Genomic DNA, 27,498 nt, shown 5'->3' on the forward strand with positions numbered 1-27,498 from the left:
CCTTATTTTAGATACTGTGATATATCAGTGTATCATGATGTTTAGCTGCTGATGTATCACAGTGTTGAAAATCAGATAGTGCCCAGTCCTAGTGATCTGTTCCAACAAAGAGCCGTTGGAATGTTCTTTTGCGTAAAAGCACATTAGTTAGTGTCTTAAACTGTCAATAGAGCTAGGAGTTCAAAATCAAAAGATTTCCCCTATTGTCTTTCTGCCCCAGCCCCCTGGGCCGACAGTCTTCTGTTTGGCTCAAGGTGTTACACAGCAACATCAAGAGAGGCAGAGCAGGTATACGCAGAACTGTGGAGGGTGGATAAAAAGCTGTAGGCAGGCAGAGATGGTTGATGAGTTTTCTGGCTAATTTCAGAATATAACAACAATGAATGCATGATCTAATATCTGTAGTAGTCATGAACGTGTTGCCATTTGCTTTTAACTCTGCACAGCTGGAGCTGCATATTGAACCTTTTTAATATTCCCTTGCTATGTTCACTGAATATTGAGCAAGCCCCCCCCCTTTCCCCCCCCTACAAATTCTCAAAAACATGACGCTTTGGCCAAACTTTGAATAAAAAGTGTACCATGTTCTTTTTCAGATGGATGGCTTCCAAAGACACTTTGACAGTCAGATTATTAGCTATGGAAAGCAAATAATTGTTAACCTGGTAAGATTTGAATTTAATTGTACATTTGAGTTCAGGAAAATGTTATCGCTGCTGCGTGTGACCTTTTTCTTCCTTTGCAGGTTAACCAGAAGGGCTCAGAAAAGCCGCTTGAGCAAACGTTTTCAAAAATGGTAAACAGCTTGGGAAATGGAATGGTCAGGTACATGCTAAACGAAACAGTATTTGCATCAGTATCAGAACAACTGCCTGGTTTAGACATAAAATTGTACCTGCATGTGAAGATGTCAAGTTCTGTGTGAATTCAATGATAACATGCTTTCTGTAGTTGCACAGATTTTATTTAGGACTTTAAATGAAACCGCACGGCTTACTACTGTCCCTCTTTTTAGTTTGTCTATCACCCATTCTTCACCACAGGTCCCAGGGCAGGTTACAACAGTTTAAAAGCAGAAATTAAAAAACAATTGGAACAGATCAGTCACAGGGATCGTGTGGGCCCCAGAAGCACACCTCTCTGTTGTCAAAGGACAGGATAAAGAGATGTGTTTGCGCTCGCGTACACACACACACACACACACACACACACACACACACACACACACAAATGTGCTAGGGCAAAACTTGCTCCAGAAAGTTTGAATCCCCTTTCTGGACCACGACAAATAAAGAATAAACCTGTGCAGATTCTAAGCATGCCCATATTAAGACCACCATCAGAGTTCAGAGATGAGAGATGGAGAAATGGAAGTAGAATGGTTGTTACAAGAGTTCATGGTTGGCTGGGTGGAGAGATCCATGAAGATGGTAGGTAGCTGGCTGTCCTGGGATGGAGGAAGATCCCCTCCAAGCAAACTGTCAAATATAAGGGTGGTCATGTCATACAGTCCGGAAGCTGTACGCCGGCTCCCTCGGGCAATAAAGCGAGACGCGCACCTCAACCCCAGAGTTGGCCACGACTGGACCTAATGGTCAGGGGTCCCTTTACCTTTATGTCATATGGTAGGAGAGGCAAGATGCAAGAGTGCCATTGTGTGGCTTTTGATTTGGAAATGTTTATTTGGGAGGGGAAATTAAGGCTTATAAGCCTGTTGCTGGAGAAGACTGCAGGCAAAAGTTTGTTTGTTTGTTTGTTTGAATTGGAAAGAAAAATGAAAACTGAACACCTCCCCCCCCCCCCACAACCTAAAAAGCGTAAGTTCACTGGGCAGTTTGCAGTAAAAAAAAAAAACCACCAACAAAAGCCTTTAACTCTGGAAAAAAACACATTACACTTTCATGTGAAGCTGGCAAGTTATCTTTCAACAACTAACCCTTTTAGGTGGGCAGAGCATGCTTTTTAAAAACTTTTGTACAGTTCCGAGCCCCACTTTTCTCCCCTGCTAACAGAGACCTTTGTCCATCCCAAAGACAAAATCCTGTTTCATAGTTAATATTATGCTTGGTACCTTTTGAGAAAATGCTTTATCAGGGGAACCTCATGCTGCTTAATAATGCAAGTTTTTATTTTTCTGACCTTTGCTGCAGCCCCTCTCCTTCCATTCCCCCACCCTGTCCGCTGCCCCGATCCCAATTCAGATACTGGTGAATAGCTTCCTAACTCTCATGTGCTTTCTCTGCCCAGATACGTAGCATTTGATTTCCACAAAGAATGCAGTCATATGAGGTGGGATCGGCTCCAGATTTTAATGGATCAACTAGCTGAACAGCAAGATGAATTGAGGTAATATAAACGACTAAACAACAACAACCACAAATGTCATGTCATATGCAACTGCGCTGTGCAGGCATTTAGTTGTGGTTAGTGGACGTTACATAATAATTTGATTTGTACACAGCAGACACTGCTGCCTTAGTCACAAAGAAATTTGCGTGGTTGTAGTGATTCTTAAGGAAGATTATATCAACAATCAGTGATCTGGGCTGAAATTAACTGCATTGATTTAATAGAAACTTAACTTCCCTTTGGATTTACCTAAACTAGATCCTCTGAACTTGCTTCTTTTTCCATTTCTACACAACGGTATAAGGATCTTGATAATACGGCATCATTATAGTTGGCCATTTTTTAAATATAAAGCTGGTGTTCACTGCAAAGATGTGTTACATTTAAAATCTTAAACCAGAGACAACTGCGCTTGGTTACAAAGTTAGCACATTTTGATTTCTGAGAATGGATAAATCTCCAAAGGCTAACCAGCAGAAATCTCAGAATTGAATTCCATGTCCTATAACAAGATTAAAACCTCTCTACGGAACAGGAAGCCCTTTGATTTCCTGGGACATGTTTATTATTAACCGAACACTTCCTTTTAAAACACTGCTCTTTGAATAAGAATTTAGTATGGATGTTCAAGATCAGTCATAATAAATAATACACATAGCTTTTAGTAGGACATCTTATAAATTTCAATAGAAGGAAAAGGATGAAACGTTAATCCAGATTCTGTAATGAGAACCTTGTTTTCTCATGAGAATCAGAAAATTCATTTTCCAGATGCGTTGTGGGCAACAGCCAACTATTGCCTTGCCCTAGTTTGTCTCTCCTCTAAAACAGGCTCTGAGTATTAGTGAACCAGGCCAAGAGCATGTGACCTTTTTACTTTAATTCGCAGACATTTATGCTGTAATGCAAGCAGCTTTTGGGTCTCTCCTTGATTTTGAACATGGCTTGCCGTGTGGCCTGGAGGCTGCTTTCAAGAAACAAGTCCAGAATCATTTGGGCACGTAGAACAGCTTTCCTTCTCTGGGGATCCTGGCAGTAATTTCAGACATCTGGTCTTGAAAGATATTAAAAAGGACATCTTGGCAGGTTTTGTAGTAAGAGAAATGAAAAGTAGAATGATTAAATAGTTAGATGATTGCAACCTTTGTGATCTAAGCAAAACTTGTTCATGGCGCAGTTAACCAGCAGCGATACTTCAGAGTCTGTGGGAAAACTCTAGAGTTAAGGAGATTGTTTTGGGATTATTTTCTTTTTTAAAAAATATATCTGGAAAACCATCATAAATACAGTGGTACCTCAGGTTAAGTACTTAAATTGTTCCGGAAGTCCGTTCTTAACTTGAAGCATTCTTAACCTGAAGCGGACTTTCCCATTGAAAGTAATGGAAAGTGGATTGATCCATTCCAGATGATGAAAAACACCCCCTAAACCAGCAATTTAACACAAATTTTACTGTCTAACTAGACCATTGAGTCATAAAATGAAGACTTTAAAAGAATTTTTCGATTTCAATTTAAATAAGGAGACTGACTTAAAGATTGTTTGGGATGCCAGCAAAGCTGTCCTTAGAGGATTTTTTATACAGTGGTACCTCAGGTTAAGTACTTAATTCGTTCTGGAGGTCCGTTCATAACCTAAAACTGTTCTTAACCTGAAGCACCACTTTAGCTAATGGGGCCTCCTCCTGCTGCCGTGCCGCCGGAGCACAATTTTTGTTCTCATCCTGAAGCAAAGTTTTTAACCTGAAGCACTATTTCTTGGTTAGTGGAGTCTGTAACCTGAAGCGTATGTAACCCGAGGTACCGCTGTATTTTTCTTTGCTGATTCCACATCTGTAGTAGCGTTTCAACAAAAAATGTAAAAGTGGTATTTTGTGAATTCTTAGGCAAGCTCCCTTGTGTATTTCAGCTACTTTCTGGTTGATTCTGATGGGAAGGTGGTGATGCAGCAAGAAGGGACATTCCGCAGTAATTGTATGGACTGCCTGGACCGGACGAATGTGATTCAAAGCCTTCTGGCACGGCGCTCTCTCCAAGCACAACTTCAGGTGATGATTGCCTCCTAGTCTCTCTGTTTCCCTTTAAAAGCTGTGTGTAAAGGGATGTTGCTGGCCTTTTAGAAATTTGATAAAACAAAATATTCTATATTTGCATGGTGCAAATGTCTACATAGATGCATAGCTCCTTTTTCAAGTTTATAGGTTTCTGGAACGTGCTTTTTCTGGCACATTGAAATGGTCCAGTTTTCATAGTTTTCTGATTTCCTTCCGCAGGGCCTGTAAGACAGAGTTGTTCTGCCTGGCCTTTGGCTTGTAGTCAATTTGATTCCCTCCCCCTCTTTCTTTTTCCCTTTCTCCTCCTGTGATGAGGCTGCATTTTAATGTTTCAATGTTTCAATGTTGTATTTTAATCTTGTTTTTAAGTTGTCTTCATTCAACTTGTTTTTATTATTGCTTGTTAGCAGCCCTGAGCCTGGCCTTGGCTGGGGAGGGTGGGGTCTAAATAAAATTTATTTATTATTATTATTATACAGTAAGGGTTTCTGTTGTCGTTGTAGAGATTAGGCGTTTTGCATGTCGGGCAGAGAATTGAAGAACAAGCAGAATTTGAGAAGCTTTATAAAAACGGTAGGTTTTGGTTTTCGGCACCAAGTCGACCTTACTTTTATGAGCATCTTATTTGGAGTCTCTTTTTAAAGAAAAAAAATGTTCTCTGTTCATAGCATGGGCCGATAATGCGAATGCATGTGCCAAACAATACGCCGGAACGGGTGCCTTAAAGACAGACTACACAAGGCAAGTTTGAACCACTCTTTCTTGGGAGAAAATGTATTGTAACTTCACTAAGAGCAGTTACCTGTTGTTCAGACACTCTGAACTGGCTTCCATAGTTGCTATGTATTACTGTACATAGAATCATAGAGTGGGAAGGGACCCTGAGGCTTATCTAGAAATAATTTGAAAAAATTGTATCTCGTTCAACCAAGCTATTGGGATTCTCAAAGCAGTGTGCAGCAGTTAATCACTAAAATAAAAGCAGAATAAAACTATAAAATAGTGTAAAGCAAGCAAAGCAAATATGCTGTGTAGAAAATGCTACCTCTGTTACTTAGTGCTTCTATTTTATTTATCTAGACCAGGGCGGTGCAACATTTCATACCAAAAGGGCCACAATAGTTTTTTAACATGGAACCCACGGGCTGCACACTGCCTTGTCCTGTGGGGGTAGAGAGTGAGGCCAAAATTTGGCACATAACCTCTGGCAGGGTCCTAGAGCCCTCCCATCTTCTTCCCAAAGCTAGCAAAGCACTAATTACCGGTAGACCATGGGAAGGAGGTGGACTCTAGGACCCTATCAGAGCCCTCAAGCCTCCTTCCCAAATCCCAGTGACTCTCTTTCCCAGTTTTGGGAAGGCAGCATGAGCTGCGGGGCAGGAGGGGGGGGGGTTGTCAAATGCTACTGAGGGCCACCCAAAAGGCCTTGGGGGCCGCATGTTGGACCACCCTGATTTAGGCTTATAATGTGAATGGCTGTAACTTTCCACATTTTTACTACTCTTGGCAACTTCCCTTGCTACAATCTTAAATGAAAATAGTATCTTTGTCGTATGCTGTTTATACAGCCAGCTGTTCCACAGCTAAATTCCTCCATCAGTTTCATATTTTCTCAGGCTAAATACAACCTTGATAAGAATCGTTTGCCCTGATTCTGAATAAATGAGAATAAAACAGCGCTGTAGAGACCATGCTAGTATCTGGAATATTTGTGCAAATGTGTGAAAGGGAGGAACTCTCTGAAGGGTTTATTTTTGAAATCACGAGGCCTTACTGTGGAGCCCTTGGTAACTCTTTGTGGTGGTGGGGAGGGGAAAATTAGGTTGAAGTGGAGAAAGTGCTTTGGTTATAAAAGAAAGGCCAGAGGATTTGAGGCCTACCTTTTCAATTTGGGGGTAGACACACGCCCCTCCCTGGTGCTCCTACCACTACCGATATTAGACCAGTTCTTTATAAGCAACAGATTTCAACTTTCCCTGTTGAAAATGTCTGCTTTTATTATATTTTTCTGTAATACTGAAAGTCGTCTTCTTTTTTTAATAGAACTGGGAAGAGAACTCAGTGGGGCCTCCTGATGGATGGTTGGAACTCACTCATTCGCTACTACAAAAACAACTTTTCTGATGGATTTAGACAGGTAAGAGCTTCCTAGCATTTGGCTTTTCCAGTTGCTTTTTATTTAGCTTGAAAAGTGTGCTGTGCGTTGAAAGGAACGAAAAGCACCGTGGTCACTGCCCCAGGGCTTATGCGGCATGTAGCACAAGGCAGTTAATTCTGGAGAAGCGGGAGATTCCAGGGTGGTGAGAAGATCAGGCAGTTGTAAAAACTGCAGTGAGGACTTGGCTACTGTCATGTTGAAAAGGATTCCAAGAAGTGGAAGGAGGGAGGAAACGAAGGAGAGGGACGTGACATTTGACAAGCCAGCAAATGGCAAGCGGATCCCGGCATTCGGAAAAGCATAGGTGTAATGTATAGAACTGGGAGAGACCTTTCCTCAGAGGCACCTTGAAGTCACTGGAAAGATGGCCTGCAAGTGGGGAAGGAAAGGAGCAGAGAAGTTGCAACTTTTTAGATGACCAATGGGCAGAGTACAGTAACTGGAGGGTGGGTTTTGGCAGTGCTGAGTGGGTTAATATGGGACTTGATTCTCAACCGTTTAACTCTGGATTGCTTTGCAGGACGCTATAGATCTATTTCTTGGAAACTATTCGGTGGATGAAGTAGATTCTCTCAGTCCTCTTCATGTGCAGAAAGACTGGAAATTTTTGGCTGTAAGGGCTTTTCAATTTTTGTGAGCTTATCTTTATATAACACTATTTAAACTTTGTTGAATAAGGCTAAGATTAGCAAAGTATTGTGGTTGCGTGTATTTTACATTTTACTTACTGGAACTGAAGCCCTGGATTGGCTTTTGCAAAGAGTAGAGCAACTTTAATGGCTTACATTTGGGGCTAATGAAAAAAACCTGTGTGTCCAATATTGGACTTGTATCCCTCTGTTCCTGGGCTCTCAGGCAGACTTGGGAGATAGTTACTTGCTGTCTAGAGGATAGCGTCTCACCTAATGTTCTCTCCTCCCCTTGCATAACTATGGGGAAGATTTTTACCGAGTTTATTTTCTTCGAAACAGAATCTTTGCTTTCCATATACCGTATTTTTTGCACCATAACACTCACTTTTTTCCTCCTAGAAAGTAAGGGGAAATGTCTGTGCGTGTTATGGAGCGAATGCCTTCGGGTGGCGGGGGGGATCTGCTGCAGTCGTGAGCAGAGGATCCATGGTTCCCCTTCCTTCCCTCCCCCGTGGTTACAAAGCATGGATCCACATGGATACTTAGGATTTTTGCATTGGGCTACTCCAAACTCACTGTCAGATCACATGTCTGTGGCCACAGCATGAACCACAAAAATTATATATCCACTATTTCGTTTAGAATATTTTTTTTCTTGTTTTCCTCCTCTAAAAACTACGTGCGTGTTATGGTCTGGTGCGTGTTATAGAGCGAAAAATACGGTACCCCAAATCCTGGTTGAAAAACAAACAGCGGTTAATTGCTAAACAAATGATGTTGGCTTGTTGGGCAGGAACCCACTGTTGGTTTTAAACAAGGATTTCTGGTTTGCATGCAATGCTGGCGTTCTTTGAAGCTGAAAGTTAACTGGGCAGAAATCTTCCTCCTGGCTGGCTGGGAGTGCGCAAGCCCAGAACTTGTCCACACAGCACTAGACCAAGGCTTAGTGCATGCACAAAACAGTCCAGCAGGGATCTGAGCTCTGATTTCATGCATGTAAAACCTAGCTATGGCACCATCCTACAATATACAGTGGCTGAGATCTAGAACTGATCCTGTTCTCTGCAGCTGAGCAGAATAGGATGGCGTGCTAGGCTCTTGGCACAAGAGGCGCCTTTCCCCTGTTGTTTTGGTGCTGCTCCCTGTACCGTAAACTGAGGCAGAAACTGCCTGTGCTGTTTCAGCAGCACTGCAAATAAGCCCCAGAGATGTAAAGTGTACTGGGGGGGGGGAATGAGCTACCGGTGACCCTCTTTGACTCTCCGCTGCCACTTGGGCAGTTTTCTGATGGCCCAGCAGTGCAGCAAGTGGAATTGCAGGTGTGACTTTTAACAAAGATGGGACTGAGAGCCCAGCTCTTCCTTGGCTGGCTTCCCGCAGGCGGCGTTTCACAGCTGTCACAGTACTTGTGTAAGCATCGGGGAGCTAGCTGTTGTTTTCTGCTCGTGATCAATAAGGAGGCTAAAAATAGAAGCGCTGTTAGCAAAACTTCAGGTGCGCTTGGAATTGTGGGCAAGTATCAGCAGCTGTTCTCTCTAGAGATTTCTGCACGGAGAAGCAAGCAAAGGGGTTTTGGCGTGTGTGAATTTCACAATAGCTGCTGTTAACGCTGCAGAATGTGTGGCAGGCAGAACAGAGATCAGCTTTCAGCAGGCTGGTGCCCTCCAGATGTTTTGGACCACAATTCCCAATTCTCAGCCAGCTGTACTTACAGAGATGTCATCTAAAACATCTGGAGGACGCCAGGTTAGCAAGGGCTGGTCTGCACACACGTCTCCTAAACACACACCTCTTTTCCCCTGTCTGTGATGCCTGAGACATGCGCTTTCCTGACCCACATGATTTCTGTTACTGTAATTAGCAGTGTTCGAAATTCACCAGGCACATTTTGCACTTTGCACCTGGCTATCGGCCACTTGCAACCAAATGAAGATAAAATAGGAAGGCGATTGGTCATCTGTAGCCTCTGCCCACTTGGCGAACCCTAGTGCTGTGACCTCTCCGTAGCCCCTTGGAAATCCAGGCAAATGGAGGCAGGAGGATGCTCTGCTTTAGTTTTTGCTGTCATGGGCTAAAGACAGACATCTTCCTACACAGTTACAGGCACCAGTGGGATGTGGGTGGAGCTGTGGTCTAAACCACTGAGCCTCTTGGGCTTGCTGATCAGAAGGTCGGCGGTTTGAACCCCCGCGACAGGGTGAGCTCCCGTTGCTCTGTCCCAGCTCCTGCCAACCTAGCACTTCGAAAGCATGCCAGTGCAAGCAGATAAATAGGTACCACTGTGGCGGCAAGGTAAACGGCGTTTCCATGCGCTCTGGTTTCCGTCACGGTGTTCCTTTGCGCCAGAAGCAGTTTAGTCATGCTGGCCACATGATCCGACGCTGGCTCCTTCGGCCTGAAGCGAGATGAGCACCACACCCCATAGTCGCCTTTGACTGGACTTAACTGTCCAGGGGTCCTTTACCTTTACAGGCAAACTGCAATACTGAAACTTTTCTATACATCTGAAGAGCAGGGGGAAGTCAAACGCACTGTTTTTTGTTTCTTATACGTGCTACCTTTCTTCAGAAGTCGATATGGCGTATGCAGGGTTCCTAGGCAGTCATTCATTTCTGCATAGTGTGAGAGGAAGCATGCAAGCCTAAGGCTCATCACAATCCTGCCAGGCATGGAAAGGTGGGGTGTGGGAAGTAATGCCTGTGTGGCCACGCTATGGAATCATAGAACTGTAGAGTGTCAGAGACCACGAGAGGCATCTAGTCCACTCCCTCCAATGCGAGGAATATTTTTCCCAATGTGGGGCTCAAACCCATCACCCAAAGATCCTGCTCCACCAACAGAGTTGTTCTTTGGCGCTTGGAATATGGTTTGTGAGCTCAGCAGGTAATGCAAGAAACAGTGGGAGTGAGATGGACTCTGGTGAAAATAGCACAGGGAGGAAATGAGCAGGAATCAGAAGGGCTGGCAGAACTTTAGAGGGCAAAAATCCTGTCCCTCTCCCAACTTCACTAAGTTTTCATAGAGCCAAATACAACCAAGCTGTTCTGGAACCAGTGCCTGCACCTGTTCCTGCAACTCATGCAAACTTTGCAGAAATGAACGTTCTTTGTTTTCTGTAGCACATGTTTAATGTCCAAAAGTCCCATACAATATCCTTTGTGCTGCACAATACATCGCAGCAAGTTAAATGCGGTGATTAGCTTTTCCTACAACAAAGGAGGATTCCTCCTGTATTTTGAAGGCTGCCAAATTATGGCGTAAGGTTTTGTTGGCTGAAGCTGATTGCATCGGACGAAACAACCCTGAGAGTTATGCCACAATAAATTTGTTGGTGTATGAAACATTTCTGAAAATGGGGTATGCTCAGAATAACTCCTGTTTCTGATCAGATTGGCATGTTAAGATTACTGATGTGCTAGCACCATACTCTACTTTGTGTATAACTGAGCTGTGATACAGTATTATGTATTGCCTTTTAATTCTGTTTCCCCCCCCATTTTCTTTCTCAGTTGCCTATTATTATGGTGGTGGCTTTCTCGATGTGCATTATCTGTTTGCTTATGGCTGGTAAGTGATCATCTGACCTGTGCGTGAAATTCACAGCAATAGTGTACATAAGTCAATGGCAGTAGCTTCTTGGAAGTTAACGAGAGGTTTTTATAGGAGCTCTTTCTGCAATTGGGTATCATCAGAGCTAGACACAGGCAGTTTGTGGGTGAGAATTTACAAGCATCGTAGCAAACAAGTCACAAAGTCTGATGGCTAGCCTCATGTTTATGAGTTCAGTGTACTCCAGGAAAAAACCCCTTGAAGCAGCATAGGATCTTTGGACCTTGGTACCAGCAGGCTGCCCAAGCTGGTCCTCTGCTCCAAAGCAGAATCTTCCACACCGAGATTGCCTATAGTTTTAATCCTCATTTGCTGAAAATGTAGAGCAAGAACAAAGGGACATCATACGTACACGCAGGAAAAACTTTTGTGGCCAAGAATTCATATTGTTCAAGTATTAGGAGCTGAATTTCAACTATAGCAGAGCCGATTTTAACCTCTGTATTTGCAATGACTTAGTAAAAATGATTAGGTGGCCAAATAACCAGAGCCCCATTACTTTTTCAGATACATATTATCAGAGCTATGCCCTAGGTCAAAATCATGTTTCCTAAAGAAAGTTAATATTTCTTTAAAATAGAAGGGAGGAATTGCAGTGATGATGCATTATAATGATATACAATAGCTTATGGGCCACTTAACGGCATCCCCCGCTGAATCAAATATTCTCCCTCATAAGCTACAGGGACTTTACTATGCCTGATGTCGTCAGTCAGTGGGAAATTCAAACCATGGCTGCTGCAAAGTGCCTAATGGTGCCTGCAAAAGAATGGGGAGTGCCCTTAGCGTGCACCCGACTCTTCCTTTGCAGCTGCGGGCTGAAATTAAGAGCACCTGGTGCCAGGTGATTGCTAGGTAGGTGGACCCCACTTGCCTGTCTGAAATGGCCCATGGAGAGTTGGCTGCTTTTGCATTCAGCCCCCCATTTCCTCACCCTTGATGCTGTGGGAGGCCCCACTTGCATTCCAGTGTTTTGCTGTGCCATGTGCTCTCTTTCACAATACATTTTCTGCAAAGGCCCATACCACCTGCTGTATATTTTCCTAATACTCTCCGTCACCCTTCAGGTTCCCAAATGTCACCTTCATACATATGAAAATATTCTCACCACTTCTGCTAATAAATGGCGGCGTGTGGGGAAGAACACTCAGATTTGTAGATCTGAAATTGCACTTCAGAATTCTAGCAGGCTTCTCTTTTTCTGGTTGCTAATATAGTTTCTTAATAGTCCTTGTACGTAGCTGAAAGCAATTTATTGTGTCCACAGGTGACACCTGGACAGAGACCCTGGCCTACGTGGTTTTCTGGGGAAGCGCAAGCTTTGGAACTCTTGCTATCATCCTTTACAACGGCAAGGATTTTGTAGATGCGCCCAGGCTGGTTCAGAAGGAGAAGATGGACTGAATTTGTGTGTGTGGAAAACAGCTTGGTAGGGATGGCTCCTCAACCAGTACCTGGAGCCTCTACTGACCTGCTTTCCACACAAGCTCGTGGTCTTTTTTTCTTTTTAGCTTTCATCTTTGCAGGGTGAAAAATTGAATCGAATTTACTACTTGGTGGAGGGGATTCACCGTTTTGATTCTATAGTCACAATGATCTTAGGAGTATTGCATTTACTGGAGAGCTTGTGCACATAACCGTTAGGAGGATTAAGAGATGAAAGCCGGTTTGCACCGTCGTCCCACAGGGTGTTAACTGGATTCACAAAAAGGGTGTGCCAAGCTTCACAACCCATGAATGTAGTATTGTAAAATCTTTTGAGATGTCTCAGCCTTCTTTTTTAAAAAAGATGCTGTTCTCCTGATGTTACTTAGCGATCTAGCCACTACTAGGGTACAACCAGGTTACAATATCTGATACTAGTAAAAAGCCTTGCTTATTAACAATATCAACAATTGCTGCTTAATTAAACTTCTGTTGAGTGCCCTTGTAGCCAGGAGGAAAGTCGATGTATCAAGCGCAGGGTTGTATGTATTTGTGTGTGTCTCCCCCAATATATTTTTCTCCTCGTGCTCCCTTCTCTAAAGGCGAGTCTCTCCTGCCATTTCTGGGACTGCTGATGCAATATTCTGTTTAAATCATTGTCGGGAGGATTCACTCTGGAACATGTCCTGTGCTGCTTTAATGACTACAGTCCTTAGAAGACTTAGATGACAAACTTCGGTGTGATTAAAGATTGTTTTGTCTCTTAAGAAGATGTAAATGGAATCAAAGAATGTAAAGCTACTTATCTGAACCCTCTTACGCTAAAGGTCCAAAGTATTTGCTTCTTTCCGAAGAGTCTCAAACGCAGAAGGTATTTCTTATTAATTTGGCAAACCACCTGCTGCTTTATGCTGCCTTGTTTTAGGAGGGGTAATCTGTGGAAGACAATATACATTTGATGCATTGGGGGGGGGAGGTGAAGTTAATTCCATATTTGCACTTGGGATCAACATCAGCTTGCTTTTTGTGCATGCCGTAATTATATTTCTCTACAATTGTAACTTTCTCTGGAAACTACTAAGCTCTAAGAATAGCCTTGTGCTGGTTATCAATAAATGTGTGTCTCAACTTTAGTGCTTCCAAGCTTTATATTAAAAACTAGATGATCTAAATCCAAGGACCAATTTTAAACTACTTTGTCAACCATTTTCTAATTACTTGCGTTCAGAACCAGACACGGATCAGCTTCAGGTACTGTGAATTGTTTAATTATACTTCCTGTAATTACAGCTGTATAGTCGAGATTGCAATTATGAATTTAAGTATTAGGCGGACATGTAGACAACTAGGGGTTAATACAATTGGTCATTCCAAGCTAAAACACAACTTGCTGTGCAGTTTTTTTCATTGTATGACAATTGAGCATACTGTACCGTATGGAAACAGCAACTGTTCCATTTTAACCTTTGAATGTTTGAGGGTCTCTGAGTTTGTTTCAATATTATTCTCACAGTCCTTGTAATAACATACACAGTTTTTGTTTGTAGAGGAAGGAACAGTCAGCAGAGTTTGAAAACTAAAATCCAAGTCATCCACTTCAATGCGTGGAAGATATAAAAAAGGTCTTGCATCAAATGTTTGATTTAATGTTCATTAGCAGATCATTTTTAAGTGACTCCTGCTTTTGTCCTTCTGATGCACTTCCCATTAAGAACTTCTTGCAACAAAGAAGAAAGTTTGGGCAGCTAGCATTGTTAGAAAAGAACTAAATTTCTGTAGGCTTGAGGTTTGGAAGGATGTCTGTTTTCCATTGCTTTGCAAAGAGGTTGCATTTCTAAGTCCACACAGTGTACTCAAAACAATAATAAAACTTCCATCTTTTCTAAATACTGAATTCTGTCTCTGAATCCTGATTGATTAATGGACAAAATGTGTATTGGGACTGTGGTTAAAGGCAGAATGAAGATGAATAGCTACAGACTAGCCATATTCTGCTAGACATCATTGGATTATATTACGTAATTCACCATCTTTGGGGGGGAAAGAACTGTTGTGAAAATACTCATGGACTCTTAGTTATTTTTAATGCTCTGCATGACCTCCAACTTAGCCCATTTCCACATGCAGCCATTTTAAGCATTTTAATGTGTGCTGCAAAATATCCAATATGTTTAGCTAATCATGTATGGAGGACTTTAGCTGAAGGACTGAAATAAAAACAACAGTAGATCATGTGCATTTAGGATGTACCGTATTTTTTGCCCTATAGGACGCACTTTTTCCCCTCCAAAAATGAAGGGGAAATGTGTGTGCGTCCTATGGGGCGAATGCAGGCTTTCGCTGAAGCCTGGAGAGTGAGAGGGGTCGGTGCGCACCAACCCCTCTTGCTCTCCAGGCTTCAGGAGAGCCCCAGCGCCAGCCCCACAAGGTCGGGGGACAGAGGGAGGCGGAACGCCGCCATCCCGCTGTCTCCCGAAGTGGTTTGGAGGCTGACGGCGGGGAGACCCCACCGCCAGCCCCGCAAGCTCCGGGGACAGCTGGGAGGCACAGCGCGTCTTCCCGCTGTCCCCGTACCTTATCTGAAGGCGGGCGGCGGGGAGAAGAGCGCTTCTCCCCGGTTCCTGTTCCACAAGCGCCTGGGGGGGGGAAAATAATTCCCCCCCCCTTTATTTCCCCCCCAAAAAACTTGATGCGTCCTATGGGCCGGTGCGTCCTATGGGGCGAAAAATACGGTAAGTTGAAATGTGAAGGAAAAGCACATACCTTTTAAATCATTTTTAAAGTTGAAATACAAAGAGACCTCATCTGCTGCACCGTGTCGAAGCTCATGTTGCATGGGTTTATGAAATATCTGAAAATCAAAGTATGAACTGCTTGTGTTCCCCCTGAAATCACAATAACCCCTTTCTTCCTTGTGGGTTCTACTTTGCTAATTTAGGATGCAATATAAAACTACACCATGCAGCTGTATCTATAGGACTCCAATGTGAGGATTGAGAATGGAAGTCAGAGAGTTAAGGTCATGGCTGAGCATACAGATGGATAAGATGGCAAGCAGTTGAAGGTGGAAATAAGAGCGTCCCATCACAACTGTAATGAACATTTTCCATGACATGGCCTGCTACACCGAGTTGGCATCCAAACACCATCTGGGCAGATGTGTTGGCTTCTCAGATACAACAGCTGGTGTGTTGAAAGTAATAAAGGAACCAGACCCACCTGCTTTCATGTTGCCCGATTGCTTTTGCTACAGGAAATCACTCTATTTTTAACACAACAGTGACTGTGCAACCTAAGGGAGAGAATTCAAGATCTGTGATCCACAAGTTTGCATATGGCGCTCAATCAGGTCTTAACCAGAAAACCAAGTATGTAAAAAAGCACCAGGTCTTACCAGCCTCGTTAAAAGAGGGCAGAGCTCGGAGGAAAATCAGCTATAACCGCAATTGTAAGTTCACAGTGGGGAAAAATATTTACAAAGGCCTCTCAAAAGTTGAGCACACATCAAAGCACTGATGCAGAATTAGTTTATTGGCACTCAGTAAGCTTGGATTGCATTAGGGTGATCATCTCCTTGACTTCTGGGGCAAACATTTTAAAATTAACATTAATTAAATTAACATCCGCTTCAGTTTATCCCAAGAATTAGTAACTAAAGTGTACACACACACACACACACATATTCCAAAGCCCATGTCAAATGTATTAAACACATACTTTAATTGTAAAGGTTAAGATTTAAGGCACAGGAGTTCCAAGACAAATACAGGTGTTAATCTATTCTTCCTAAACAGTATAGAAGATCCTAGTCTTGAAAATAATCTCTGATTATTTGGCAGCCCGGTCAGGCAGTGGCCGGTAGAACAGACCCTAAAGCTCTACCCAGGCTCAAATTGTTCCAAGTGCTCAAAATTAGTGAAGCTATTAAAGAGCAGCAAGCTGTGCTAACCTTAAATTTGTGCTCTTGAGTCACTGTGACTATTTATTTCACAGCAATGCCAGTGGCGTAGTAAACTCTGAAGTGCACAGCCTCCGCAGCCAACCTCTTCCAAGACGATAGAACAAAAACGAGTATTTGACCAATGCAGCTATTATGGTTTCAATACCAAGCCAGTATTTTCCACATCCCCTGCTACCTTGTTTACTATCCTGCCTGATGGAAGAGTTACAGTGAACTCTTGGCTCCCTATTTTGTGACATTTTAGTTGGCCACAACAACGGAGCTATGGGGTTTTTCAAAACAGGAGTGGCAGTTTTACCCTTCACTTTGCATGCTGACGTTATCTGCCTCTCTCTTCGGCTTGCCTTGTTCGACGGGTTTTTCCTCACAGAAAAGCTTATTTATCTGACATGCGGAGGATTAGCAAATAGCAGCATCCGGGGAGATGATCTCAACATCACCATCCCTGTTGTGAAGTTAAGCGGTAATGTTTTGTCCCTACTCCACAACAGCACTTGCTGGTTGCTGAGCTGTGGGAACAGGTAGAAAGTAGAGCTGGGTTTCTAAAATGAATGGTGAGAGCAGATCAGCCCCTCCAACCTGCATGCAATAGGATAGGACAATAGGATGTTGTTGTTTAGTCATTTAGTCGTGTCCGACTCTTCGTGACCCCGTGGACCAGAGCACGCCAGGCACTCCTGTCTTCCACTGCCTCCCGCAGTTTGGTCAGACTCATGTTTGTGGCCTCAAGAACACTGTCCAACCATCTCGTCCTCTGTCGTCCCCTTCTCCTTGTGCCCTCCGTCCTTCCCAACATCAGGGTCTTTTCCAGGATAACCTCCTGGAAAATAGGATAACTTCCACCAATGTAAGGAAAGGCAGGTGATTACGTCTCGGTCACCACAAATTAAAAACATCACGAGAGTCTGCTCAGTATGTAGACTTGCTGGAGGGCTGGACGTTGTGTTTCCCTGATTGACTATCAGAACAAAAAGCCACAAGATGAGACGTGCAGGTGTATTGTCACTTATTTCTGGCACTTTCTTGTGTCCTTTAAAGGGTATTTGTTGTGATTCTACTTGCTAAAGATTCCTCTCAAATGACTCGAGAAGAAAACAGTCTCTCCCGCTGCTTTCTCCCAGCAAAAAAAAAGGGGGGGGGTGAGGGAGAAGCACACAAGGAGCCACAAATCACTCCAGCTAGTACTGTAAGTTTTTGTCCGGAACGAAAACAAATCCTTTGTTGTGTGCAATTGCCACACATGCAATGCACAAGGCCAAAAAAAAAGAGAGCCTCTTCCTTCATCTTCTCGCTGCAAATCGCCCGCTGAGGTAGATACGCACCTCAAAAACGACAGCCGTGAAAACCTTTCCCTTGGCAGGCTTCTGGGAAGTTTGGCAGAACTGGCTAGAAATGGTGTACGTAGGCATCCGCATGAGTTGTTGTGCCTTTCTCTATATGTTTAAGGTGGCAGGAATGGCAGAGCAGGTGGTCATCTAGGGGGTAACACCGATGTCCGTCTTCGTCGTTGAGTTCCATGCCGCAGTCCTACGTGAGAAAGGAAAGGGACAGAACTGCTATTCAGGACATGCACCAGCCATAAAACGGGGCCTTTCCAAGGTTTATGTACAATCTTCTGATCGGCAGCCCCAGACCAGAGTGTCAGTAGAGATTAATAGCCAATTCCTAGCTGTCAGTTAAGGAAAACTTGATTCTGTCCCCGTGAAACAAAACAGAATGAGGATTTAAAACAGTTTGCTCCAAGTGAGATTCCGCGCAACTACCCTATGCTGAAACAGGGGTGTGTGTGTGTTTTTAATTCTAAACTCCGCAAGGATGCCTAGGCTGGAGAATCTCTCGGGAGGTTATGAACATGCGAGTTTTGGACTTTACACGTGGATTAAATTACAGAAGGTTGCATCCTAAGTTAGTCCTGTTCAGATTAGGCCCACTGAAATTCATAGACCAACTTAAGTCTGAGTAAAATGGAGCGATGTACTAGGGGGTACATCTTAAATCTTGGTGTTATTCTAACAATTGGCATGGCTTGGGGTTAGACATGGGTTTCTGTGGCCTATTGAAAGGCATGTCAAACTGACTACTGAAGACAATCTATTGTTTTTATGACACCGGCAGCGTTATGCCTTGACTTGAGCTAGTCAAGCTAAAACGAACAGAGCCTCTTGGGGGGTTTAATCAAGGGCCTGACATCCACATTAACCCCATACGAAGCAAAAAAATATTCACTGTGGAAATACGTAAGAATTGCCCGTTATACATCCTATTCATGTGAGAAGGATCACCTCCTTATTTACTGGTGTCCCATCTGGAAATGAATTGCAAACTACTGCTTTTGAGTTATTTCAGATCAAGGGTGTCCAATTTGGTCGCTCTCCAGATGATGTTGGGCTACAACTCCCATCAAACCCATGGTCAGTGCAGGATATCCTCTAGCGGTTAAGAAACAACTGTCTTAAAACTACATATACTTGCTACTTGTATTTACTTTATATTGTGTCTGTAATGAACAGCGGGCCTACCTCACAGCAGTAACATTCCACATGGTAATCCTTGTGCATTGACACAACACGTATAGTCTCATCGGATCCCTGGGAACATTAAAGCACAAAACAAAGACAAAAGGTTTTTTAAAAAAATAAAAAAATAAAAAAGGAGAGATGGGCTGAAATGAACTAATCTGGAATTTGCTCTGGGCCATGTGAAACTTTCTTAGGGCAAAGTGAAGGATGAAGCAAATGCAAACCTGGCAGCCTCCCCGAGTGAGACAAACCAAATGTCTACACGCTAAAAAGAAAAATCCTGATCCCACTGATTTAAGGAAAGACAAAATTTTACAGGAGATACCCCATAGCATTTAAACATTCTCAAGTGTTATTGCTTGGAACAGCGATCCCAAGCATAGCTCACATATTTTTGGTCAGCAAATAGCAAAAAGGGGGAGGAGAGTCGTGCATTCAAAGTTCTGCGCAAAGGAACACCCATGTAAAATAGTTTTTTCTGTGACATAAGACTCTGAACATACATTTGATTGCTGTGCATAACTTATTCTGGTTTTGAAGAAGATTTTTCTTTCCAAATTGGAGGCCTGAGGATTTTGGATGCAATCCAAGATGTGTTAGGTGAACCTAAGTCTCACTAAAATCAGCACAGCTTTCTGGATGATCCTTAGCATGTTTACTCAGAAGCAAGTGACACTGAGTTAAAATGTGCCTTACTCTCTAGCAAGTGTCCTTAGGATTGCGGTTACACGATTGTAACTCAGCTCTGCAGTTCCACTTATTTATTTAAGTGGGGGTTAGGTGCCGCAAACTTTTGTTGGATTGTATCCTTAGGATCCAAACCAGTAGAAGTTAAGATTTAGATAAATTCCATCAAAACCAATGGAAACCATTAACTATGGCAAAGTCCCCTTCCCAGAGGAATGGCACCTTAAAGACTTGTCTACAGAGATCCATCTATAAAACCTTATGCCTCAAGGAATCCGTTAAGTTTTTCAGTGCCACAGCAGCCTTTGTCAAATCTATGACTCCAGTTAGGAGCACTTCACAACTATCTTTCACAAGACTGGGGGCCTTGCTAATATTCCACTCGCAGAGATTTGTTTATTTAAAAGCATTTCTAAAGCACTTAGGGTTCTTCTTGTTTTTTTAGTGGCACACGGTCTGTGCAATATAAAAACCCAACACCCCCTTCTTAAAAAAAGCAACCTAAAACTAATGAAAACAGTAAAAAAGCAAATAGATTTAGGGGGTTCATATCCCTAAAAATGGGTCCGATCCTATGGGTCAAGGAAAGCCCAGAGAAAAGGGTAAGTCTTCAAAGGATGTCTGAAGCCACAGGTGGTTGCTGTGTCACATATGGCAGAGGGGAGGGCATTCCACAGAGCAGGGAGAAGGGGGGAAAATGCCAGTTTCCAGGTCACCACCCTAGGTTATTCTGCAGGGGGCAGTGCCATAAGTAGAAGTTCTTCAGATGATCTAAGTGATCTAAGGGCCATGCTTCAACTCAGAGCTTAGAATAAGACTACTGCAAATAACTGGGGGGCTGTAGCATTACTGAGAAAGGTAAAGGGACCCCTGACCATTAGGTCCAGTCGCGGATGACTCTGGGGTTGCGGCGCTCATCTTGCTTTATTGGCGGAGGGAGCTGGCATTTGTCCGCAGACAGCTTCCGGGTCATGTGGCCAGCATGACAAAGCCGCTTCTGGTGAACCAGAGCAGCGCACGGAAACGCCTTTTACCTTCCCGCTGGAGCGGTACCTATTTATCTACTTGCACTTTGATGTGCTTTTGAACTGCTAGGTTGGCAGGAGCAGGGACCGAGCAACGGGAGCTCACCCCGTCGCGGGGATTTGAACCGCCAACCTTCTGATCGGCAAGTCCTAGGCTCTGTGGTTTAACCCACAGCGCCACCCGCGTCCCATTACTGAGAAAAGGTAGAAGCAAAAAATATAAATCACTTACCTCGCTTGGCAGAATAGGAAGACCACAGGCTGCACATTTTGGCGCCAAAACCCTTTATAAAAAACAAAAAAAAGGCAAGTTACAAACATGAAAAAGAACCCAGATTTGAATCATTTAAAAATATTGTTTCAAGGGCATTGAACACTTTGCACATTCTCCAAAGCACACTGGGGTCCCAACCTCGCGTTTTCCCATTTCTAGTGAAAATGGGAGCGTGGGAAAAGGCTGGTGCAGAGGGACTCCTAGAGCAGAAGGGGGCAAAAGGGAGGTTGGAATCTCCTGGGAATCTCTTGAGCAATTTGCTGCAGTAGATTGGCAAGGGTTTCCAGACTCCAAATTGTTTTGAGAACAGCAAGCTACTTGTTGCACCTAAATTAGGCTGCGCAAATGAAGAAAACTAGCCAGGTGTGGCCTTTTGTGGGAAACGACTATGAGCAGATTTGGTTTTCAAAACCAATTTCTGGACCCTGTTCTTTAATTCTAACTGCGTGTCATTTGCACCTGACTGGTTGCTGGATCTTGGGATTCTAGCAGATCTGAGAATCCTGAAATCTGCTCATCTCTGTCCTAAGGGCAGAAGATGATGAGAATATAGGTAAAGGTAAAGGTAAAGGGACCCCTGACCATTAGGTCCAGTCGTGACCGACTCTGGGGTTGCGGCACTCATCTCGCTTTATTGGCCGAGTGAGCCGGTGTACAGCTTCCGGGTCATGTGGCCAGCATGACTAAGCCGCTTCTGGCGAACCAGAAACGGAAATGCCATTTACCTTCCCGCCGGAGCAGTACCTATTTATCTACTTGCACTTTGAGGTGCTTTCAAACTGCTAGGTTGGCAGGAGCTGGGACCGAGCAACAGGAGCTCACCCCATCGCGGGGATTTGAACCGCCAACCTTCTGATCGGCAAGTCCTAGGCTCTGTGGTTTAACCCACAGCGCCACCTGCGTCCCGATGAGAATATAGGTTGCTAGAATTTTTACATTACTTGATGCACCTTCATGATCAGCAAGCAATACTGCCTTCCTGTGAATACACATTTACTTGCAAGCAAATCACACTGATTTCAGCAGCTCTCGCTTACAGCCACGTCTGTTTAGATCCCCTCCCCCTTACTTGTGGTAATCTCGGACACAGTAGATTTTGTTCTCGCTGTCTACCGTGAACGGCACTCCATCCAGACACTCATTGCAGATCACACAGCGAAAGCAGCCAGGATGGTACGACTTCCCCAGAGCTTGCAAAATCTGCAATAAGAAACAGGAAAATGCTTTTGAACGAGCATTCAGGTTTTTTAAAAAATGCAATACAGTAGCAATTGCAAAGGAGTGTAAGGAATATATAACGATTACAACAACATAAGGATGTTTGTAAATTGTTCCCTTAATGGTGCTCTGCTTCACAGCAACCATGCCACCACATCAGGAATCCTGTAATTAATTTGAGCAATTTTGGTAGGAAATTACTGGCAAGAGGCAGAAATGACAGAGCAAATTTCTGTTGTCGTAATTCCGGTGGAATTTGAAGCAAGCGAAACAGCACCCAGTCTGAAAAGACAGGGAGCAGGCAGCAAGAGTGAATTTAATCAAGACACAGGAAAAGAGAATAGAATTCCCAAACAGCTATTGCGAGAAAACTCAGGTAAGATTTAAAATGTCTTTATTTTTATGCCCCGAAGGGCTGCTCTTGATTACAGCAACCAGCTGTTTGCCGATTCAAGTTAGGCTGGAAGTTGCATGTGGCAGCTGGGTTTAGCTTGTTTTTTCTGGCATACAAGTTTATGCAGAACCATTTAGTTAAGCGATTGACTAAAACCCGCCTGATTCCTTGACTAGGGTTTCGTTAATCAGCCGACAACCCTCGTTTGCATTCCAAAAGCCCTCCCCATTGTTAGAGAGGCTACAGTGGAAGCATTAAGAGTCATGTGCAATCACAAGAGATTACAGAAAAAAATGAAATCAGCACTCTCCCACATATTTTGTTTTACAGGATGTGAGCATCTGCATACCTTAAAAAATGCACACACAAAAATTATAAACAAGACAAAAAGCACACAATTGGATTTAGTTTGCTTTCCTCATTTTCCTTATTCCTCATGCAATAAGAAGTGGATGGCATACAGCAGCAACATTCTTATATTTTCCATTTGGGACATCATTCTAAAATTACGGGGACTTTCCCTCCATAGCGTGTTTTCCACACACAAAGGTCACTTACCATGTCCATGATCAAATGGCCACATATGAAACACCTGTCAGCTGATTGCTGGAAGCCTGAATACTGTAGTGGGAAAAGAAAGTATGCTGAAACCTTTTGAGTAAAAGCATGAGCAATATTTTCCTACTTTCTTAACTGGAATAAGGCAAGCTGACCAGGGTGCATAGCCACTATAATGTCTCTGGGCACATGATTCCCCCCCCCCAAAAAAAAACAGCTTTTATTACTTTCTTTAAAAGCTTCCTTCCTTCAATTAAAAAAAAATAATATTCCCAAATGCTAGTGCAACGAAGAGACAATGAGAACAAAGTCCCCAGTTTTAAACTCATTTTAGCAACAGAGACATTAGGCAATCCGCAGGCCTTCGACCTCAGACACTCATTTGCCTCAGTAGGTTGGATTAAGTATTGCTGAAATAACATATGTGAACACTAGGGCTGGCTTGTAAACCACTTGTCAGCTTAATAACACGGTGTATAAACAACCCTTGTGGGCAAGCTCATACGTATGAGGCTCCTTTATAGCTCAGACATAATCTCATAATTATATGTTATGTAGCCAATATATGACTGTCCAATTACTGCCACTCAGTAATTGCCCAATCATTAGTAGTAAAAGCAACATGAATAAACAGCACGCTATGTTAAGTATAACTAGTTTAATTCACACTGAAATGGGAATTGGTGAAAGGGTTTGACTGTAAGATTCCATTGAAGCCAAGAGCAAGAAGTGGTCTCTGGGCTCCTTAATGGGTTGTTGTTGTTGTTCTCAGGTAGCTCTGATGTTTTAACCTTAGAACACATGAGAGTGATCAAATGTCAAGTTTGTTATCTCAAAAGGGTGGTTGCTGAAGACTTTCTTCCCAGACTCAGTGAGAGTGAGGATGCAAATGAAGCTCTCCAGGAAAACAGCTCCAGGCAAAATGGATGCTGAAAGGAGAGACAGACCCCTGTTTGGAATATTTCGTAATTTATAAGATGCTGAGACTATGCTTTGGACTGGCATGTGTGGGGTGCCACAGGGTTCTAGAAGAGTGACTAGTGGGGTGCCACAGGGTTCTAGAAGAGTGACTAGTGGGGTGCCACAGGGTTCTAGAAGAGTGACTAGTGGGGTGCCACAGGGTTCTGTCTTGGGCCCGGTCTTATTCAACATCTTTATCAACGACTTGGATGATGGACTCAAGGGCATCCTGATCAAATTTGCAGATGACACCAAACTGGGAGGGGTGGCTAACACCCCAGAGGACAGGATCACACTTCAAAACGACCTTGACAGATTAGAGAACTGGGCCAAAACAAACAAGATGAACTTTAACAGGGAGAAATGTAAAGTATTGCACTTGGGCAAAAAAAATGAGAGGCACAAATACAAGATGGGTGACACCTGGCTTGAGAGCAGTACATGTGAAAAGGATCTAGGAGTCTTGGTTGACCACAAACCTGACATGAGCCAACAGTGTGATGCGGCAGCTAAAAAAGCCAATGCAATTCTGGGCTGCATCAATAGGAGTATAGCATCTAGATCAAGGGAAGTAATAGTGCCACTGTATTCTGCTCTGGTCAGACCTCACCTGGAGTACTGTGTCCAGTTCTGGGCACCACAATTCAAGAAGGACACTGACAAACTGGAACGTGTCCAGAGGAGGGCAACCAAAATGGTCAAAGGCCTGGAAACGATGCCTTATGAGGAATGGCTAAGGGAGCTGGGCATGTTTAGCCTGGAGAAGAGGAGGTTAAGGGGTGATATGATAGCCATGTTCAAATATATAAAAGGATGTCACATAGAGGAGGGAGAAAGGTTGTTTTCTGCTGCTCCAGAGAAGCGGACACGGAGCAATGGATCCAAACTACAAGAAAGAAGATTCCACCTAAACATTAGGAAGAACTTCCTGACAGTAAGAGCTGTTCGAGAGTGGAATTTGCTGCCAAGGAGTGTGGTGGAGTCTCCTTCTTTGGAGGTCTTTAAGCAGAGGCTTGACAACCATATGTCAGGAGTGCTCTGATGGTGTTTCCTGCTTGGCAGGGGGTTGGACTCGATGGCCCTTGTGGTCTCTTCCAACTCTATGATTCTATGATTCTATGTCTTACGGAACCGTTTGGATGCAACATTAGATGTTTTGGTTTTGATTTGGAGAAAGTTTGGCAAGTGAAGTTTTAATTAAACATATGAGCTTCCATTGCTCAGTCCCAGCTCCTGCCAACTTAGCAGTTCGAAAGCACGTCAAAGTGCAAGTAGATCAATAGGTACCGCTCTGGAGGGAAGGTAAACGGCGTTTCTGTGCGTTGCTCTGGTTTGCCAGAAGCGGCTTAGTCATGCTGGCCACATGACCCAGAAGCTGTACGCCGGCTCCCTCGGCCAATAAAGCGAGATGAGCACCGCAACCCCAGAGTCGGCCATGACTGGACCTAACGGTCAGGGGTCCCTTTAACTTTACGGGCCTTAACAATGTTTCATTTCCCAAAAGGAGTTGGTTTTCATGCATCCAGTTGCTTTTAACTGTGCAATATTAATATCTGCAATACACCTAGATTTACAAATCATTTATCTATTTTCCAGCTAAGATAGGTCACATGAGGACCGTGTGAACAAAAATCTAGAATCTATACTTGAATCTTGCACCTGCATTTCAGTTCGTAAGGACAAGTAAGGGAAAAGTACAAATCAAAATGCCGCAATTCTTTTTGGGGTGGGGTGGGGGGTGGGGAGTCATCAGCACTGATTGCCTCATTTAAGATCCTCTCTGCTTTCACAAAGGTGCTTAATCAGACACAACAGATAAGAAGAGGTGTTAATTCATGCCTTACACATCAGATGTCAAGGAAATAAACAACTATCTGACAATTAGAATACATCTGAAGGCAGCCCTGTTTAGGGAAGTTTTTAATGTTTGATGTTTCATTATGTTTTTAATATTCTGTTGGGAGCCGCCCAGAGTGGCTGGGGAAACCCAGCCAGATGGCCGCAGTATCAATAATAAATTATTATTATTATTAAAAATCCATCACTCTAGCAACTTGTCGGACCCATAACCTGACCCATTGCCAGTGGGTTCTCCACCCTGCAATCCTCAACCTCATTTAGCATTCCCTCCACGAGCAACAACATGCAAGAGCCTGCAGCTTACTCACCAGGAAGTCTTCTTCACAAAACACTTTCCCATTAACAAAATAAAAGGCTTTTCCTCTCAGCTTCCGACCTGCAAGGGGAAAAAAGGGGGGGGGGATATGATCAAAGACCAATAAATAAAACATCTGAATGCCGCCAATGGAAGCCAGAAAGAAAGATGCAGTTTCGATGCAACTAAACACTAGGACAGATGCCGTAATCCTGCCCTGTGCTTTTTTGTGCATCCACAATTCCTTACTGCAGAACTGTAGTATGAAGACGCAAAGGCTATATATCATTCAGGGCTTTTTAATTTATAGCATAACTCCAGGCTAGGACCTGTGTCGTCATTATACTGCACAGGTGCACACAGGAAGTGTTTGCTCTGATAGCTCAGTTGCTAAGGCCGTGGTACTGATAACGCCAAGGTTGCAGGTTCAATCCCCGTATGGGGCAGCTGAATATTCCTGCAGTGCAGGGGGTTGGACTAAATGATCCTCGGGGTCCCTTCCAACTCTACAATTCTATGATCCTACTTTAAAGGTAAAGGGACCCCTGACCATTAGGTCCAGCGGTGGCCGACTCTGGGATTGCGGCGCTCATCTCGCTTTATTGGCCGAGGGAGCTGGTGTACAGCTTCCAGGTGATGTGGCCAGCATGACTAAGCCACTTCTGGCGAACTAGAGCAGGGCACGGAAACGCCGTTTACCTTCCCGCTGGAGTGGTACCTATTTATGTACTTGCACTTTGACATGCTTTCGAACTGCTAGGTTGGCAGGAGCAGGGACCGAGAAATGGGAGCTCACCCCGTGGCGGGGACTCGAACCGCCGACCTTCTGATCGGCAAGTCCTAGGCTCTGTGGTTTAACCCACAGTGCCACCCGTGTCCCTATGATCCCACTTCAGAGCACCATTTAACCTGGTGCTGGCTTTCGACTCTAACCTGTAACATGAGCCCCACACTTCCGTCCATCTCATTCTTCCTTCCCACGCTCAACTTTCTCATCTTAGAAAATGTGAAAAACTCGTTAAAAAAATAGAATAAAATGGGAGAAGCACTACTATTGCAATCCATTTTAGGCAAGGGCCATAACCAATTACAGTGGTGCCCCGCAAGACAAAATTAATTCGTTCCGCAATTTTTGTCGTCTAACGAATTTTTCGTCTTGCGAAGCACGAAATCCCATAGGAATGCATTGAAAATCAATTAATGCGTTCCTATGGTCAAAAAAAGTCCAAACAAAGCCAAATTTGGTACAACAACAGTTTATTAACTGCTCTTTAAAGTCACACATACTGTAAAGAGCAGTTCGAAAATTTAAGGGAAAATAAATTAACTTTATAAACAAAACATGTCTTTGTTTTTAGTCAAAGAAAAAAAGTCGCGAGACGTTTTCGTCTTGCGAAGCAAGCCCATAGGGGAAATTCGTCTTGCGAGGCAAATCGCGAACGGAAAAACCTTTCGTCTAGCGAGTTTTTTTTCTTGCGAGGCATTCGTCTTGCGGGGCACCACTGTATGTTGGTCACAATG

The 27,498-nt window shown here is 43.6% G+C and overlaps 2 protein-coding genes and 1 long non-coding RNA gene across 6 annotated transcripts in view; 2 read left to right on the forward strand and 1 right to left on the reverse strand.

Annotated features, from left to right (window-relative positions):
- The window catches only part of SACM1L (SAC1 like phosphatidylinositide phosphatase), a 34,872-nt gene extending 20,752 nt beyond the window's left edge, over positions 1-14,120 (forward strand). The window contains exons 11-20 of the mRNA XM_083468224.1: positions 597-665; positions 746-825; positions 2,248-2,346; positions 4,258-4,396; positions 4,906-4,975; positions 5,071-5,143; positions 6,446-6,539; positions 7,081-7,173; positions 10,702-10,759; positions 12,069-14,120. Coding sequence (XP_083324350.1) covers positions 597-665; positions 746-825; positions 2,248-2,346; positions 4,258-4,396; positions 4,906-4,975; positions 5,071-5,143; positions 6,446-6,539; positions 7,081-7,173; positions 10,702-10,759; positions 12,069-12,205 — 912 coding nt within the window. The 3' untranslated portion in view covers positions 12,206-14,120. The remainder of the gene's footprint in view (positions 1-596; positions 666-745; positions 826-2,247; positions 2,347-4,257; positions 4,397-4,905; positions 4,976-5,070; positions 5,144-6,445; positions 6,540-7,080; positions 7,174-10,701; positions 10,760-12,068) is intronic.
- A 1,618-nt stretch (positions 14,121-15,738) lies between these two features.
- LIMD1 (LIM domain containing 1) overlaps positions 15,739-27,498 on the reverse strand; it is a 43,411-nt gene continuing 31,651 nt past the window's right edge. For 2 of the 4 annotated variants that reach the window (XR_014517670.1, XR_014517671.1), the window contains exons 4-10: positions 25,991-26,058; positions 22,863-22,925; positions 21,762-21,892; positions 20,651-20,702; positions 18,707-18,775; positions 16,899-17,714; positions 15,739-16,721 (exon numbers count right to left, since the gene is read on the reverse strand). Coding sequence is in view for 2 of the 4 variants with exons in the window: in XM_083468165.1 (XP_083324291.1) it covers positions 17,574-17,714; positions 18,707-18,775; positions 20,651-20,702; positions 21,762-21,892; positions 22,863-22,925; positions 25,991-26,058 (524 nt within the window). In the remaining 2 variants the exon portion in view is untranslated. Of the gene's footprint in view, positions 17,715-18,706; positions 18,776-20,650; positions 20,703-21,761; positions 21,893-22,862; positions 22,926-25,990; positions 26,059-27,498 lie in introns of all 4 variants that reach the window. The other 2 variants (XM_083468165.1, XM_083468166.1) reach the window with 1 other exon arrangement.
- The window catches only part of LOC310690099, a 66,874-nt gene continuing 61,281 nt past the window's right edge, over positions 21,906-27,498 (forward strand). The window contains exon 1 of the long non-coding RNA XR_014517899.1: positions 21,906-22,286. This is a non-coding gene — a long non-coding RNA (uncharacterized lncRNA). The remainder of the gene's footprint in view (positions 22,287-27,498) is intronic.

Source organism: Podarcis liolepis (genome assembly GCF_965112155.1).
Source record: "Podarcis liolepis genome assembly, chromosome: 12".
Lineage (NCBI taxonomy): Eukaryota > Metazoa > Chordata > Lepidosauria > Squamata > Lacertidae > Podarcis > Podarcis liolepis.